The 16,888-nt window shown below is 43.7% G+C and overlaps 1 protein-coding gene across 18 annotated transcripts in view; it reads left to right on the top strand.

Annotated features, from left to right (window-relative positions):
* Positions 1-16,888, top strand: part of RAPGEF1 (Rap guanine nucleotide exchange factor 1) — a 190,480-nt gene that overhangs the window by 143,299 nt on the left and 30,293 nt on the right. For 12 of the 18 annotated variants that reach the window (XM_056812604.1, XM_056812603.1, XM_056812602.1 and 9 more), the window contains one exon: positions 15,949-16,221. The exons of the other annotated variants lie outside the window; for them this stretch is intronic. In XM_056812604.1, the coding sequence (XP_056668582.1) occupies positions 15,949-16,221 (273 nt within the window). The remainder of the gene's footprint in view (positions 1-15,948; positions 16,222-16,888) is intronic. 18 annotated transcript variants of the gene reach the window in all.

The raw sequence follows: 16,888 nt of genomic DNA, 5'->3' as shown, positions 1-16,888 counted from the left end.
GGTGGGCTCACACCATTGACTCTTTTAGCAGAGAGCTTCATCTTTCTACCTCCCCCAAAGTTACTTTGGTTTTGCTTAGGTATATACACACACACATAAACACATACTTTATACACATGCATGCACACACGCACACACACATACACCCACAGTTTCATCCATCAGAATGAAAGCTCATCGAAGAAGTAGCTCTTCTGCTTTTGCCTTTGTGCCTCCAGTACCCAGCACAAAGCCTGACCTAGGGAGGTACCTAATGAATCCTTGGCAATTGATCATAAGAGGGAAATGAAGAAAGATTTCCATGCCCTGGAGAAGCTTATACTCTTTGGGGGGAAATAAGGCATAAATGAGTGTGAAGCTGCGTTCCCAAGTGAGAAAGGGCCAACACAACAAGGCTAGAAAGGTCTCAAAGCAGACCCCGGGGGCCCAGTGAATGATGCAGATGTTGTGAAGGAGTTCTGGAGTGGACGGAGATCATTACAAGATGGGAACAGCCTGGGAGAACTTGGCAGAGGAGAGGCACTTGAGCTGGGTTTGAATGGACAAGTAGGACTTGGACAGATGGAGATGACTTGAGAAGACATTTCAGACTGAGTAGGAAATGGATGACACTTTTGGGAAGCAGTGAAGAGACCAGTTTGACTGGAGTAGTTTGGTAAGCTATGTCTTTGGAGGTCAGGAGGGAAGTATTGTCCCAAATAATTTTTATTATGACTAGAATGCTGTCATGATATGGTGGGAAGAGCACCAGATTTGGAGTCAGAAAGCCTGGATTCAGATTTCAATTCTGCCACTTAACTCACTGTCTGCATTTGGGGAAGTCACTCCATGTCTCTGAGCCTCAGTGGCTCCATCTGTAAAATGAGTTGAGTTGGATTAGATGATGTGTAAGTTCCCTTTCAGTACTAAATTTATGAGCCCATGTAGTCAGAGCTCTTCAGAGTTTTTAAAAGGTGCATAAGTGAATAAGAAAAAGTGCCTTCTCCTTTACTTCCTCTCGACCCCTTTCACTGACTTTGTTTGAGAGGAATATTTTATCAAGTGATTTGCTCCACTTTCTGTCCATTTTTGTAACTAGATTGTTGTCTAAGACCTTCAAAATGATCCTGTCCTCCTCTGTTGCTCCTGGTCTTCCCTTGGCTGCTTCCCTGGCCTTGATCCCAGCCTTCTACAGGCTGCGTTCTCATCTCAGCCAGCACAATTTGGCTCACATTGCACTATGTCTTTCCTTCTCTCTCCCCCTACCCTGAATACTGGCCCCTCTGCAGCTATGCCCCTGCCTTTCCAAATTGGACATCTGAATTCCCAATATGACTTCTCCTTCCCATATCCCTTCTCTTGACAGTTTTTTTTTAAATTCTGTGCTTTTCTGGCTTGTTGTTGTAAAAGAATTTAAATTGGATCTCTGTATACTTTGCAAATGATTTAACTTTAATAAAAAATACCTCTCTTTATAATTGTCAGGCTTACGTATGCTCTAAAGATATTAGACTGAAGAACTTATATGTTCAGATATGTATGTGCCTATATACACACACATACTCCCCTCCATAAGTGAGTCCCATGGTGCTTACTAGCAGCTGTGATTGCCTCAAGATTGGAGAATTATCATTCTGACTTCCACAATGACATTTAGAAAAAGAGCATTAATTAAGAGACCCAAATTTTAAGTTGATTTGAAATGCTCTGAAGGATTGTTAACCTAGAAAAATCTTTGGGGTGAGAAAATTCAAATGATTTCGCCTTGAGAACTTCGGGGGGGAGGGGGAGATATATATATATTTATATATATCCATAAAGCAGCTGGTACACCACCCTGAGTAAAAATAGAATTACTCTGAGATGTCAGACCTAAGTGTTCGTGCCCCAGCACATATGTTCATACCAGAAGGCTCAATTTAATGTAGACTGTAACTTCTGTGTAGCACTATATCCTTCTCCATCAATAAACTAGTGAGAAAAGTTTTTTTTTTTCCCCCTGTTTATGTTATATCCTGACTCTAGGGAGGGAAGTGTGTGAGACCATCTTTTTGAGAGTTTTAGAGGACAGTGTAGCAGAAAGAGCACCTGGCCTAGAGTCGGAAGGCTTGGGTTCGAATCAAAGTTCTGCTCCGCCCTGCTCACAAGGGGAGTCCCTTGCCCTGTGTATGCCTCAGTCAGCCTAGAATATGATCCGAAGATTTCCTCCAAACTCAAAAACCTCTGGATTCTTTGGGAGGCCTCAGATAGTCAAGCAGTATCGTCAAGACAATCTGGGAAGAAAGAAAAAGAGAGAAGGCACAATAAAGCCAGGGAGCACTCTGGGATGCCAGTAATAGCAGTAACATGACCGTTCAAAGTTTTCTCTTGCTCTAGACTGAGGTACCTGAGGGGGAAAAATACGACTGCAGAGGCAGTGGCCATCATATCCGTTTGCTGTCTCCTTTGAGTTTCATCTTCTGTTTCTCTTCTTTTCAACCCTTACTTTATGTCTTAGTATCCATTCTAAGACAGAAAGGCAGCAAGGGCTAGGAAGACAGGGGAAGGCAATTTGCCCAGAGGAACCCAGCCAGGAGCATCTGAGGCCAGATTTGAAGCCAGGTCCTCTGGACTCCAGGCCTGATGCTCCACGCTCTGTGCTATCTAGCTGCCCCTTCTTGTTTCTTTTTGGTCCACATTCCTATTACTCTGGGTCCTTATTCCAAGGCAAGATGAACGAGTGAGTAGAGTGCTGGGCTTGAAGAAACAGCTGCCAGACTTACTTCTGACACTGGCTGCGAGGCCATGAGCAGATCACATAACCTTTCTGAACTTGAGTTTCATGGGGACAATAATGTGTGTTCAGTCCCTGCTTCACAGAGTTGTTGAAGAGCTCAGATCAGCGGTTGGAAAGCGCGCTGCAAACTTTTCACCACAAGCGTCTGTCATTAGGATTGTGTAGGTTAGGAGAAGCGGTTGAAGAGGAAGCATGGTACCATAGAGAAAAGGCCAGCCAGGGAATCAGGAAGACTTGGGTTTGCGTTCTCCCTCTGAAACATCCTTGCTTTGTAACCATGCAAAGATTGCTTGGCTTCTCTGTCTTTTGGGCAGTTCTCTAAGACTATAAGTTACTTTCCTGCTGATCTGCTGACTATTGGGAATTTCCACACCAGGAAATCCCCGTGGAGATACATTCCCAAAACTGGACCAGAAAAAGAGAGAAAGAAGTGAACAAGAGAGGTCAGGACCAGGCTGCTGACCCAGCCTAGATGACTAGATTGGCAAGAAATACAAAGCACTCTGGCCGTCATGAAATACTGACCTTCTGGGAGTGGTTTTAGTTTCTTTGGTAGACTTACTCGATATTAGTCTTCCCTGGTCCTAATAGCTTAACTTTGTTGACCCTAAAATTTTTCAGTGTATTTCTCTTCCAGGGCGCTGCCTAACCACTAAGCTTCTTTTGGAAGAAATTATAATAGTGATGCTGCTGCCGCTGCAAACAATAATAAAAATAACAGCAACTTAAATTGTTATAGTACTGTAAATTTGTAATTTACCTTCTTCCATTCCCCCTCCCTTCAAGTAAGCAATGTAGGTGTTTTTCTTCCCATTTTAGAGATGCTGAGACTGAGTGTCAGAGAAGTGAAATGACTTGCTGAGAGTAGCCTAGCTTAAGACTCTTAGCCAAGACTTGGCCCTGAAGAGCCCACCTCTGAGTCTAACATTCTTGGAGACTAGCCAGCTTCAGGCTGACACTACAGGCATGGAGGCTCCCACCACCCTGGCTCATCTTTCTCGGTCACATATCAGATGGTGTTTCTGATCCAGGCTAAGTTGAGGATTTGTCAGACACTTCCCAGAGAAAAACAGCTTCTTCCCAGCAGAAATCCTTTCTTGAAACCTGTCTATGGAATTTGATTTTTTCCTAAAAGGGACTTGTTGACTTAATGGGGAAGGGAGGAGAAAACTAACATCAAAAACATTTTCTAGTTTCATGCTTTCAACTGAGCAGTGATGAAGCGACTGTTTGCCCCCTTTATATTCTTGCCTGGCATTTGGCTTTAGAAATCTATTTGCTCAATAGAAAGAAGGTTGCCACCTCAGCTCTTGGCTGGTCAAAACAGGGACAGAAAGAGCTTCAGCAAAATGTATTGTCAGAGGGCAGAGATCTTTTTTTTCTTCTTTTTTTACATGAGCTATGTTGGGGGAGCCTCAAATGGTGTGCTAAAGGCACAACTTCTTGTCTTCAAGCAGCAGAGAACTTGCATATCCCCCCCAGGTGACTCAGATTCTTCGTATTCTTGGAGAAGTCTGTGGCCTTATTAAAAAAGCCTTTAGGGGGCAACTGGGTAGCTCAGTGAATTGAGAGCCAGGCCTAGAGACAGGAGGTCCTGGGTTCAAATTTGATCTCAGATATTTCCTAGCTGTGTGACTCTGGGCAAGTCACTTAACATCTGTCTCAGTTTCCAAATCTGTAAAATAACACCTATTTCCCAGGATCATTGTGATTGATAAAATGAGGTAATATTTACAAAGTGCTTTGCTAACCTTAAAATATATGAATGCTAGCTTCTTGTTACTTATTGTTCCCTGAATATGACATGCTTACAGTGACAACTCACACTTCCATAATGAGATTGCCTTCCATCTGCTCCATACCTAACCCTTTTCTTGTATCTCCCACTAGAATGGGAGCTCCTCCAGGGCTTGGAGCTATTGAGCCTTTAAAGCTTTGCCTCCCAGGGCTTGACATCGTGAAGCATATATATATAGTAGTCTCTCGATGACCGAGAATGACAATTGTCTTTGTGCATTATCATCTATTGATGTACCCTCATGTGGCTTTGGAGTCCAAAGGCTGAGGCGCAGAGTTTGTGGCACATGGGGCATGGGATGCCAGTTGTTACGGGAGGTGCGGTTGTGGCCTGGTGTCGGCGTTCACGCGCAGCGGCAAGACGTCGACGTCGTTCATCTTCAAAGGTGATGGCGGCATGGTGAATGTGGGTTTGCCAGCTGCTTCTGACAGAGGCAGCAAGTTCTAGGTGCTTTGGTGTCATGCCAGCCCACTTCAAGTTGGACTTTAGCTAATGCTTGAATCTTTTCTCTGGTCGGCCTTGTTTCCTGAGTCCAGCTGACAGTTCACCATAGAATACCCGTCTTGGTATTCGCTGTGGGTCCATGCGGATGACGTGTCCAGACCATCGTAGCTGGGTTTGGAGGACCATGACTTTGATACTGGTGGAGTTGGCTCTGTCAAGGACTTCCTGGTTGGTGATTCGGTCCTGCCATCGGATCCACATGATTGACTGGAGGGAGCTTTGGTGGAATTGCTCCAGATGTTTCATGTGCTTCCGGTACATGAAGCATAGTAGATGCTAATTGACCTATTGACTCACTTACTAACTGCCCTCCTACAGTAAGGGCAGCTACTGTACTGGTAAGGAAACTAAGACCCAGCAAGATTAAGGGACTTAGCCATGGTCCCAGAGCTAGCTAGTATGAGGCCTCGAGGTTTGTTCCTCTCCATTTGTCTAAATTCCCACTCTTGGATCAGTCATTTGTCAAGGCCCAGTTCTAGAAACAGCTCTTCCAGTCTTCTGGCCCTTAGTCATCAGTCTCTTCTGTGAACCCCCATCCTGTATATTTTTTTCACCCTGCCTTTGGCACTTGGGTTCTCTGCCTTGTGCCATTAGTCATATACTCATGCCTGCGTCCATCTCCCATCTAGCTAGGCCTGAATGGACCCTTCGAGGTCAAGGCCATCATCTAATGTCTCATTATAGCCTACAGAATGTTGCCCAGAATGCCGAGTATGGCAGAATCTCCATAAATGTTGACTGGTAACAGTGTGATTGATCTTTAAGGCAAGAAGGCCGTAACAATGATGGGCCTGCCTTTTGCATGTGATTTCTCTACAGTCCGCTGCACCTTAGGCTTCATTGTTGTCCTCATCAGTCCCCACTCTTCCAGAAGCCTTAGTGGTGACCTGTTGACTCTCTTGCACCAGGCCCTGCCGTGTGGACAAAGGCCAATTTACTCTACATCTGACCTCAACAGGCCTTTGCCTGATGAGTTTTTTGTTTTGACTTCTGTGGGTAATGGCTGCCTACTTGGCCCTTGATAAGTGGTTTTGCTTTTCCAGTCCTATCCTACCTTTACTTCTTGTTATTCCTAAAACTAAAAACTGGGTGGTGGTTTGACTAGCTTGGCCCTCCCCCCTCACCACTGCCACCACCACCTTGGAATACTCAAGTCTTGACAGCATTCATGCTTTGTTCTCCAGTGACATGAGTCTGCCTCGTTGATCCTTTGATCTGAAATGAATTCAGACCTACTTAAAAAAGCAAGAATTCTAGAACTGAGAAGAGACCTTAGGCATTATCCAGGTCAAACCTCACCTCATCCTCTGCCACCACTTTTCCATTTTAAAGAAAACAGAGGCCAGGGAAAGGGAAATTACTTAACTAGAGTCACATAGAGAGTTAGTAGCTGAACCAGAACTAAAACCTAGGCCTCCTTACTTCTGGCCCAATGTTCTTTCAAACATTCAAACATCTAATCCTTGAGAAAAAAGATACAGGACTTTTTAAAGCAAGTTTAAGACAAAAGTTTGCCTTTGGGAGGGCAGATAGTCAATGGATAGAAAGCCAGGCCTGGAGATGGTCCTTGGTTCAAGTGTAGCCTCATAACCCTGGGCAAGTCCCTTAACCCCCATTGCCTAGCCCTTACCACTCTTCTGCCTTAGAACCAATATATAGTATTGATTCTAAAACAGAAAAGAGTTTTTTAAAAATGTTCTGGGTCTCCATTAGGACCAAAATCTACTTGACTATCAGATAAGAATTGGATGGGCCTTTATTTCTATCTCTAACCTTCTAACACAGTTTATAACTAATATCCATTTACATTGTTTGGGAGAAGCTAATGCCCTGCAAGCATCACAAGGAGGATGATATGTCTATATAAAGAATGACATTGATCTGCTTTAAACCCGGTTCAAGAGGGTTTGCTGGTTCCTGAAACACCCAGTAGGCCTTGCCAGAAAGAGCATTTCACAAGACACAAACCCAAAGACAACATTATAGTGTATGGTAACTTATAAAGGAATTACATTTTTTATCTTTCAAACAGTTCTTTAGAATATATTTTCTTTATCTTCCCTAGGACTATTAAATAGATCATATTGACCCCAGTTTTTTTTACAGAAAGGAAAGCCAAGGTATAGAATAACAGCACCAATCATCACCAAAGTCAACTAGACCTAAAGCCTTCTTGCCAGCTACCATAGTGTTGTGTGCAGTGGTCCCATATAATTTAGTAATCAGATCAATACTGAGATCTGGAAGAATTGCAGAACCATACATTTAGAGCAGGAAGGGACCTTAGACGTCATCATTGAAACCAACCCATCTAATTTTATAGATAAGGCTCAAGAAGTTAGAGGTGGTGGTAGTAGTCTCTCGGAAGCCGAGAATGACGATTGTCTTTGTGCATGTGTGCACAAAGATACTTGTGCTTGAAAGAGATTTAAGTGGAAAAGTCAGTGCACAGAGACAGTCCCACTCTCTTGGCGTTGGAAGCCTGGATCCAGTGGCACAAAAAGTCGTTACATCTGGAGACTTCCTCAGCTGCATTGGGTGGTCATGTTGTCCTTTGTGCTCCAACACGCCCTAAGCACTCCACAGAATCCTATGGCTAGTAAGTCTCAGAATCCGGATTCAAACCCAGGTCTTCCTGATTCCAAGAACAATGCTCTATCCACCACACCATACTGCCTCTCTTAAGAGCAAGGGTAGGCAAAAGAAAATCTGTAGGTTGTGTTCAGAGTGCCATTTCTTTTCTTTGTATTTTGAAGCATCATGGCATGTCTGCCTTCCCTAAATAGAGTTCCAATTAGAGGTATAAATTAGATCCCCAGCCGTGCTGTTTAAATCAGAGCATTCTAAAAATAGTATGATGAGATTTCTAGGACTACATCTAAGTCTGTTCCTAACATCTACTAAATCTGTTGCTATTCGGAAGCAGTTGATCAGATTAAGGTCAATACTTAACAGGCAGTGTGCTGAGTATCTAACAACAGGCTCCATATACTTGGAAAAATTAATTAACTCTGGAGCCATTGGTGAAAAATGTGGGTGAAGGAATAGTGTTTGGTTTGGGTTTTGATTTTTTATTAAAAGTCTTGTGATAAAAATTGCAAGGGAAGGGACTTATTAAAAATCTCATCACTCCTCCATCTCACAACTCAAAATACTCCAAACAAAATATTTTCTCAGAATTTTCAGATGACACAAATAAATTTCAAACCCAAAGGCACACTAGGGCTGATTATAGATGCAAAAACTGCCCCTGGATTTCTCCCCAATGAAGTCTTTAGCCCTGCAGGAATCCAGCATCTCATCATTCACCAAAAAATTCATGACATCAAGTTAAAATAACCATTGGCCACTGAAGAACACAAAGATAGCTCTTTGGACCAGTTGTCCTGAGAGTCTATATCTGATGGAACTGCCCTGGGATCATTTTATGAAAGAGAATGGGTCACTTTTCCTGATACCAACCTCAAAACCCACCTCTCTTGATAGTTCATAAAATGTACTTGTCATCTAGTGACACAGCAGTGGCCCATTTTTTCATTGCCTAAGCCACTGGGCTCCAGAGCTTAATCTCTGGATATACTAAAAGGATGGCTCATGGATTAAGTCATAGACAATCAGTAGATGTGGAGAATAGAAGAAAGAGCCCTGACTTGGAATCAGGGGACCTGGGTTTTGTTTCCCAATCTGTAAAAAGAGGATAATAATACTTATTTGCATTAATAGTTCCCTGTACCAGTGGAAATCACAGAACTCGTCCAAAATAAATAAATATACTTGTTTAGTTCACAGGGTTATTTGAGTAAATTGCTTTGTTTACTTTTTAAGTATTCAATGTGAGCCCTTATGAGCTGTTATTATTACAAGCAATGACTAAATTGAACCCAAAGAAGATTTGCCTTAAATTTCCCCAAATTCAGTTCCAGGGAATATTATTCACAAGAGCCCTAAGTTGCTTTCCTAGGAATCAAAGTCATCAGTTAGGAAAAAAATACTGGCCTGGCATCTTTTAATGGACTGTGCCAACTTTTTTTCTCCCTCCCCCTACCCCCTGGGGACCTTATGTGGTCCTGCTATGCAGCTGTTAAAAGGCTTAGTCTTCAATCCAAAATAAATAAAATTAGTAGCAACATTTATTTAGGAATTGAGTATCTCTAGTTGAAAGAAGCCTTGTTCTGAAAACAAAAATGGCTTCATATCAATGTGATCCAAAGATCATTACTGACAACAGTGCTAGAATGTGGCCAGTTGGGTGTTTTCCCACTGATCTTTTCCCTGCAAAAAAAGCAAGCCCAATCTAAGTAGAAACGCCAAGTTTCCCTTTGGTACATTCAGTCATCTTATCCTTTTTTCCTTGTTGGGTCAATAAAAATTGAATTGAAAAATTCCCACCATGGGAACCAGCTGCCCAATGGATCCCAAAGTGAGGGCTCATTTGTTTTGCCAAGTAGTTTCTGGAATCAGTGAGATCAGTGACCTGCCTTGGACAGAGGTACCCAGAGCTCTTGTCCTTCCCAAGCCCTCCATCACATCAATCAGTCCATTCATTTACATTATCCTTTCCCCTGTCATTAGCTGGATCAGAGAGCCCTGTTAAGCTCAGCACAAGACACTTTTGCAAAAGACTGGGCCTCTGAGTAGCTGAGAGGCAGTTGAATGCCAAGTCCTGTGACCTATGGCTGTGTCTCCCAGCTGCTGGCAGATGGACAGCCCTCTGTGACCATTGCCCTGGTATTCTTGGAATTTGCAGATGAAGCAGGATGTTGATTACATAGAGGACATTGAACTTTTCATTTAAGAATCTGCTCTTCTTCCTCCTCCACCTTGCCAAAAGAACGTCCAGCCCATCCATCTAACCCAAAGGCACCTTTCCCACCAAGACTAATAGAGAAAATGTCATTTTGTAAATTGTTTGGAATTGGCCAGCTGTGGGCATGCTTGTTTCCTTCCAATCTGCACCCAGGCATTTGAAAATGAATGGCGACCTTGCGGCAGCCTGCTGTCCCCAAAGAAAGTCTGTCTCTGACCTTGTTCTAGGATGGCAAATACTGCCCGACTGACTCTTAGTTCATCCTCACCCTTCTCATCACCTTCCAGAATTTTTAATCATCCGCGCAGGTGTAATATAGCACATGCTTGTGACTTCCTGCAGTAGGCTGTGATTTCTAATGATTTCTAGGGTGTTTTGTTGAGTCACAGCCCATTAAAGCTGCCTAAATAACGTACCATGATTAACTGCATCTTCCATCCTTAGACAGACAGACAAATCTCAACCCTCATCTGCCACTTTCTTTCACACTCCCAGCATCACAATGTACAGTGCCTTCCTGTACCGCATCCTTTTGCAAGTCAGCTGCTGAGGCGAGAGACCCACAGGCAAGTGAAACAGTGAATTTAGACTCCTTGTGGCTGGCTCCTTCTCCTTCCTCCTTTGCAAAGAAAGCCAAGCAAGTGGCCCAAAGCCCACAGGGTTCTCACTGGAGCCTTGTGTTGAATGAATGGCCTGCTATGCTAGATCCAGACATGGCTCCTCACATGCTTTCAGCCAATAAGTGACTCTGGGGTGCCCAGAATACTGTGCTCAGAGCAGGTTTAGGGAAGCTATGGCTCCCTAGCCTCGTGGAACTGGCTTGTCTAGGAGAGAGGGCTGGCATGAGCACAGGGAACCATAATACAGAATACTGTGTAAGGGCATCAGAGAATGAACACAAATGTCATGTGAGTTCTGAGGAAGAACACGTCTGGGCCAAGGGAAGGATGGGGACGATTTCTGAGCACTAGGGGCATTTGAGTCATTAGAAAGAGTACTTCTGGGGCAGCTGGGTAGCACAGTGGATAGAGAGCCAGGCATGGAGTCAGGAGACCATAAGTTCAAACCTGGCCTCAGACATTTCCTGGTTTCGTGGCCCTAGGAAAGTTGTTTAACTCTCATTGCCTAGCCCTTAATGTTCTGCTTTGGAACCAATACATAGTATCAATTCTAAGACAGAACGTAAGAGTTTTAAAGAAAAGAAAAAAGAGCACTACTGGCCTCTGAGTCAAAGGTCCAGGGTTCAAATCCTACCTCTGACACTTGCTGCCTATGTGATCTTTGGCAAATGACTTAACCTTCTAGGCAACAGTTTCCTTATTTGTAGAATGAGAGAATTGAACCCTAGTTGTCTAAGCACCTTCCATGTCTAGATCCTCAAGTCTATTGGTCATGCTTTAAAGGGTGGGAATTCAGCAGACAGAATAGGAAAAAATGTTCTAGCCTTGAAATAGAGCATGAGTAAAGGCTTAGAGATACATTATGGATGTTAAATGGATGGAGTATTGAAATCAATCATCTCCTCGGCAAGCATTTATTAAGGATCTACTGTGTGCGAGGCGCTGTATTGGGTGCCAAGGATAAAAAGACAAAAGTAAAACATCCCCAGGCCTCAGGAAGTTTATATTCTCTGAATGGATCCCAAAGTCCTTGCCCTCCCTAAATAGGCATGCCATCTTTCTCTACTTATCTTGTGGACAAGGTGACTTTTTTGTGGATTATTGTCATCTAGCATCTGTGAATATGGAGTCTTAATAAGGAGAGAAATGTGTTTCCAAGAAAAAACTGTGAATTTGGAGTTAGGAGACCTGGGTTCAGATCAAGTGCTGCCACTCACTGCCCAAATGACACAGTCAAGGCACCCAACTTTGCTGGGCCTCCGGTCCCCTCTCTTCAAGTTGGGAGGAGAGGGAACACAGAAGAGTCCAGCCAACACACCTGCCAAGTTTTCTATTTCCTGTGTAACTTTGGACTAGTTATGAAACCCCTCTGGCTGTTTCCTCACCTATAAAATCCCAGAGGACTGAAAATGACACATGGTACCCATCTCCCAAGGGATACAGAGTAAGCCATACATGTATACTTATATACATTTTGGGGCAAGGCCAATGTGGTGGTTTGTTTTGCTTGATGATGCATATTTTTTAAAGAGTTGTGTTTTTCTTTTGGGGGGCAGCAGGAGTGGGTTGTGAGAGGAAGCAAAAAAAAAACTGTGTTAATTGAAAAAAATTAATTTTTTAAAAGAAAAGGAAGATTGGAATATATGGTCTGAGACCCCTCCCTCTCTTCCAACCCTGAGTCTCTGAACCCAGGATTCTCCAGTTACCAAAGAGTGACTAGAGGATTGGTCATCCATGCTAATGAACGGTGTTCTTCAAGAAATATTCCACACATAACATTTCATGTCACCTTTCCAGAGCACTGTGGAGAAGGGTGCCTATCTTCAGGCAGGCCGGCAGCTCAGTGTTACAGAATCCTCCACCCAAACAAGCTTGTTCTGGCTATAAATAAAAATTCCCCATTGCAGAGAGTGCTTCAGCCTGTCTGAGGCTGAGGAGCCGGCACCAACCAGACTCTAAAATAAACTCCAGGCGGTGATTTGGTGGGGTGGCCATGGAATGGACAGTGTGTCCTTTCCCCCTGCCCTGGGCATAGAGATGACCTGGAGGCGCGTGGAAAAGATTCCGGCGAAGGGGGGGGGGGGGGGGGCGGGTCCGGAGCTAGTGGCGCTGGTTGAAATGGAGGTGGCATGTTGCTGGATACCACAGAGATGCAGAAATGGGCATCGTGGCCCCTTGGTCTGTCCCCATTTCTAAGTACTTTTTGTGTTTGGCTCTTGTCCCAGCACGAGTGCATAGTTTGAATACCAGAGTTCCTCCAGAGTTCCTCATAGGCCTGCTGAGCTTCCCAGGGAACATTTGTCCAAATGACACAGAATCAGAATGCCTTGTGTCTGTCCCCCCCACACACACCCTTCACACTTCTGATGCCTCTAGGCTACAGCTCTAAGGAAGCTTCCCCACAGATCTACTTTTCTCTAGCAAGCAATGATGACCAGCATAAGCTTACCCCAGCCGTGGTTCAGACATTTCAGTTGTGCCAAACTCTTCACTACTCCATTTGGGATTTTTCTTGGCAAAGGTACTGGCATGGTTTGTCATTTCCTTCTCCAGCTCATTTTATAGATGAAGAAATGGAAGCAAAAAGGGTTCAGCAACATGCCCAGGGTCACACAGCAAAGTGTCTGAGGCCAGATTTGAACTCAGGTCTTCCTGACTCCCCTGTGCCACTGAGATGCCCTATGGCTATATTAAACAGGTCTCCCAAATCATTCCTGAACTGAAGGAGCAATGGGAAGATGATTATAATTATTGTTTTCCTCTCAATTCAACTACTATTTAATGTCTACATATACACACACACAGATACACAGTATGTCTGACAAGAAACCGAAGACATAAAGATAAAAAATCAACAAAGCCCCTGCACTTAGAGAGAGAGTAGAGCAAAAAGAGAGTCAACCTCAGGGGGCAGGAAGACCTGGGTTCAAGTCCCACCTTTGTGACTTTGTTACTTTTATCTTCTCAGGGCCCCCAGGCAGCTCTCTGAGACAGGACAGCTGCTGATCTGCATTGGTAGAGGGTGTTTGCTCTCTGGGTGTTCCCTGCACCAATGAAATCAGAATTGCAGACCCAAGCCAGGGACCTACTTCATTACTTTTTGTGAAAACATGGAGATCCAGTGTTCTGCAAACCCTAAAACACGCTCCAGATGGCAGCTCATCCTGTTATTGATCTAATAATTGGGAAGTCAGACACCTGGATTGCTATGGGGTTGGCCAGCCTCCCACAGGGGATAGGGTCCTGGAGGTGGGACAGTGTCAGCAAAATGATGGATGGGACACAGCTTTCCGCATTCAACCCACAGCACTGGTTTCACAGGATAAACTGCTCCACCTTGGCTGAGGCCTGGCTTTATTTTATACCCTCATGATCACACATCTACTTGGAACACAGTTTCATTCTCAACATACATGTTTCCATGGAACCTAACAACAGACAGGAAGCCTAGGGAGATAGTCAATGAAACATTGTTGCTAAGGACAGGATCAGTGGGTAGAATCAACATGACTCAGATATAGGTTAGGGAATTCAGAGCACAAATTTGCCAGAAGTTTTTATGCCTAGAAAAGAGGGTCCTATCTAAGTGAGTATATGAGAATCCTTAGGTTTAATTTTATAAGTGGGCTCTCTTGGTAATATTCTGGGGGGACAGAGTAAGACATCTGTATTAACCCTGCAAGCATGTTGCTCTCATCTATTCCTGGGGCTAAGTAAGAATAATAATAATAGCAATTCCAATAATATGGGGATGTTAATAATGAAAGTCACTTACCTTGTGGTCAGTGCTGCCTGCCTGAAGGGAGGCTAGGGCCAAGGACCTCATACATACCAGGCCTTTGATAAAGGCTCGCCAAATTGCAGCATTCTGGTTCTTTAAGGGCTGACAACTTATGAGGGCTGTGAAAGGTTGAAAGTGATGTTTTCTCTTCTCTGCCTTGCTTCCCTCTTGTGTAAAATTGGACTGTATGGCCTCAAAGGTCTCTCCCAATCCTGACCCTCTGGGCTCCTCTCATCTTTACTTGGGGGGCTCAAGTCATGCTACAAAACTAGTTTCTTCTTCACCCCTCCCTTGTTTCCATGAGAATGGAGATCTGAATGCATTAACCAAATGAGAAATGGGTACCTGCTGTCCTATTTGCATTTAGTTTCACTACGAAATTCTGCTGCTTCCTTTCAAGGTATTCCAGGTAGGGGCCAAAGGCACAGATTCCCTGCCTACATTGTGCCAGGCACTGTGCTCTTACATGCTTTACAGATATTTCATTTGACCTTCACAACAACCCTGAACTAGATGCTGTTGTCTTCATTTTACAGTTAAGGAAACTGAGGCAAGTAGAGATTTTTTTTTTAATGGTTATGTTAGAGCCATACACCTTTAGTAAGGGTCTAAGGCTGAATTTGAACTCAGGTCTTCCTCATTCCACACCTGTTGCTCTGTCCCCTGGCCCACCAGGCAGCAGTTCTTCCTTTCAGAGGAAATGCATGGAGTCATTAATAGTAGATTCTTAATAGAACAGATAGTACTACAACCCATTGCTCAAGGAACGGCAGCCCCAGGGCCAGTTTGCCATGTAAACTGTGGTGCCTCCATTCTTGGGCTTTGACAGATAGTGTACAGAGCCTTCTTCCTTGTGGTCTAGGCACCTAGCTCCTGCCATGTGCCTCCTCTCTCCACCCATGCCCATTCATTTATTCCTCAGGTTAGAAAAAGGTAACTATAAGGATCTTCCACTTAGAAATTCTCTTAAAAGTTGGGATGGGCACATGCAAAGACTTTGAGGATGTGTTTCAGGAGCTAAATTCCTGGGGCTTTCTATTCAAGTTTTATACCTTCCTGCTTCCTGGAAGATGGGAGGTGGCTTGCAAGTCATAACAACAGCAAAGAAAGCAATTAAGGATAAAACAAAGACAAGGCCATGCAGAGGGAATAGATGTCTTCAGGTACTGAAGATGACACGATTACCATAATGGGACCCAGAATCTGAACCCAAGGTTTCCAGCTACTAAGTCAGAAGATTACACACTAAGCATTTACTAATAAAAGAAAATAGATAGCTTCGTTTGCCCTCATCCTGAGACTTAGATTTCCTTGAAATGTTTAGCAGCTAAATCCTCTGAATCCCTAAAATGGAAAATTTCTCAACACAGGTACTTTGTGTGTCTGGCAGCTCAAGCCTTTTATGGAAAGCTGTGTGTAATCCCATATCCAGTGAAGAGCTGTGAGTCAGAGTGGGAATCTGAATTAAAAAAAAAAAAAGAAGTAGAAATCCTGTTGTGTTTAGCATCTTGTTCAAATAGTCCTTTAAAAAAAATAGCATTGCTCCAAAGTTAGCTGGTCAGCTATGGTTAATCTAATTACTTTTTCTTTTGTCTGTCTTTTCTCCCTTTCGTGTGTGTGTGTGTGTGTGTGTGTGTGTGTGTGTGTGTGTGTGTGTGTGTGTCTCCCACTTGCTTCTTTTAGTATAAATCTGTGTTTAGGTCCTACTCCCAGGACTTCATGCATCACAACCAAGCTTCCGTTCCACCTTTCCTCTCGTCTACCTCCTCTTCCTCTCCACATTTCCCACCTGTCCACCAGTCTCAGAGCTCTGACCTAGCAGTGCCAACCACAGCCAGCCTGCCTCCCAGCACTGTGGATGGGCCCAATTCCTGTTCTCAGGAGAGCAACTTGAATGGGAATTCTGTCTACCTTCCTTCTGAAACCTCTTTCACTGATTCCCTCCAGACGCCTTCGGTGAGACTTGAAAAAAAATGCCACTTCTTGTAGGACTGTGAAGTTTTAGTTACTTTGTTTTTCTAAAATGCTATCCCTTCCCTTCCCTTCCTTTTCCTAGGAACAGTGAAATCAAGAGTTTGTGATAGTGAAACAGGAAAATTAGATTGTGTGTGTGTGTGTGTGTACACAATTTCAGGTAGAAAGGTGTGGTTGTAGCACAGAGATCACTTATTTGGGGGGCAAGATGACCTGGGTTCAAGTACCAGGTCCTCTTGCTGACTCTATGACCTTGGGGAAGTCACCTCCCCTTTTCTTGTCTTGTAAAATGAAGGGGTTGTTTTAGATCTCTCTATTTTCCAAAGTCCCTTCCGACACTAATGTGCTATAACCTTGACATTATGGAAGCAAGATATCTGGAATTTAAATCTAAAATTCAGTTTTAGCTAACAAAGTTCACATCAAGCCAGTCAAGTGCCTACAATTTGCCAGGCACTGTGCTAAATTCTGGGGTTACAAAGAGAAGCAAAAGATTAACTCCTGCCCTCAAGGAGCTCAGTATAGCAGGGAGGAAACAACAGGTAAACAAATATATGCAAACAAACTATGTAAGAGAAATAATTAGACAAGGGGAGGGGTTGAGAATTAAGAGGGGTTGAAAAGGGCTTTCTGTAGAAGAAGTCAGGAG

Source organism: Monodelphis domestica, chromosome 1 (assembly GCF_027887165.1).
Source record: "Monodelphis domestica isolate mMonDom1 chromosome 1, mMonDom1.pri, whole genome shotgun sequence".
Lineage (NCBI taxonomy): Eukaryota > Metazoa > Chordata > Mammalia > Didelphimorphia > Didelphidae > Monodelphis > Monodelphis domestica.
The sequence above is the reverse complement of the archived record's forward strand: the minus strand, read 5'-3'. Positions and strand labels throughout refer to the sequence as shown.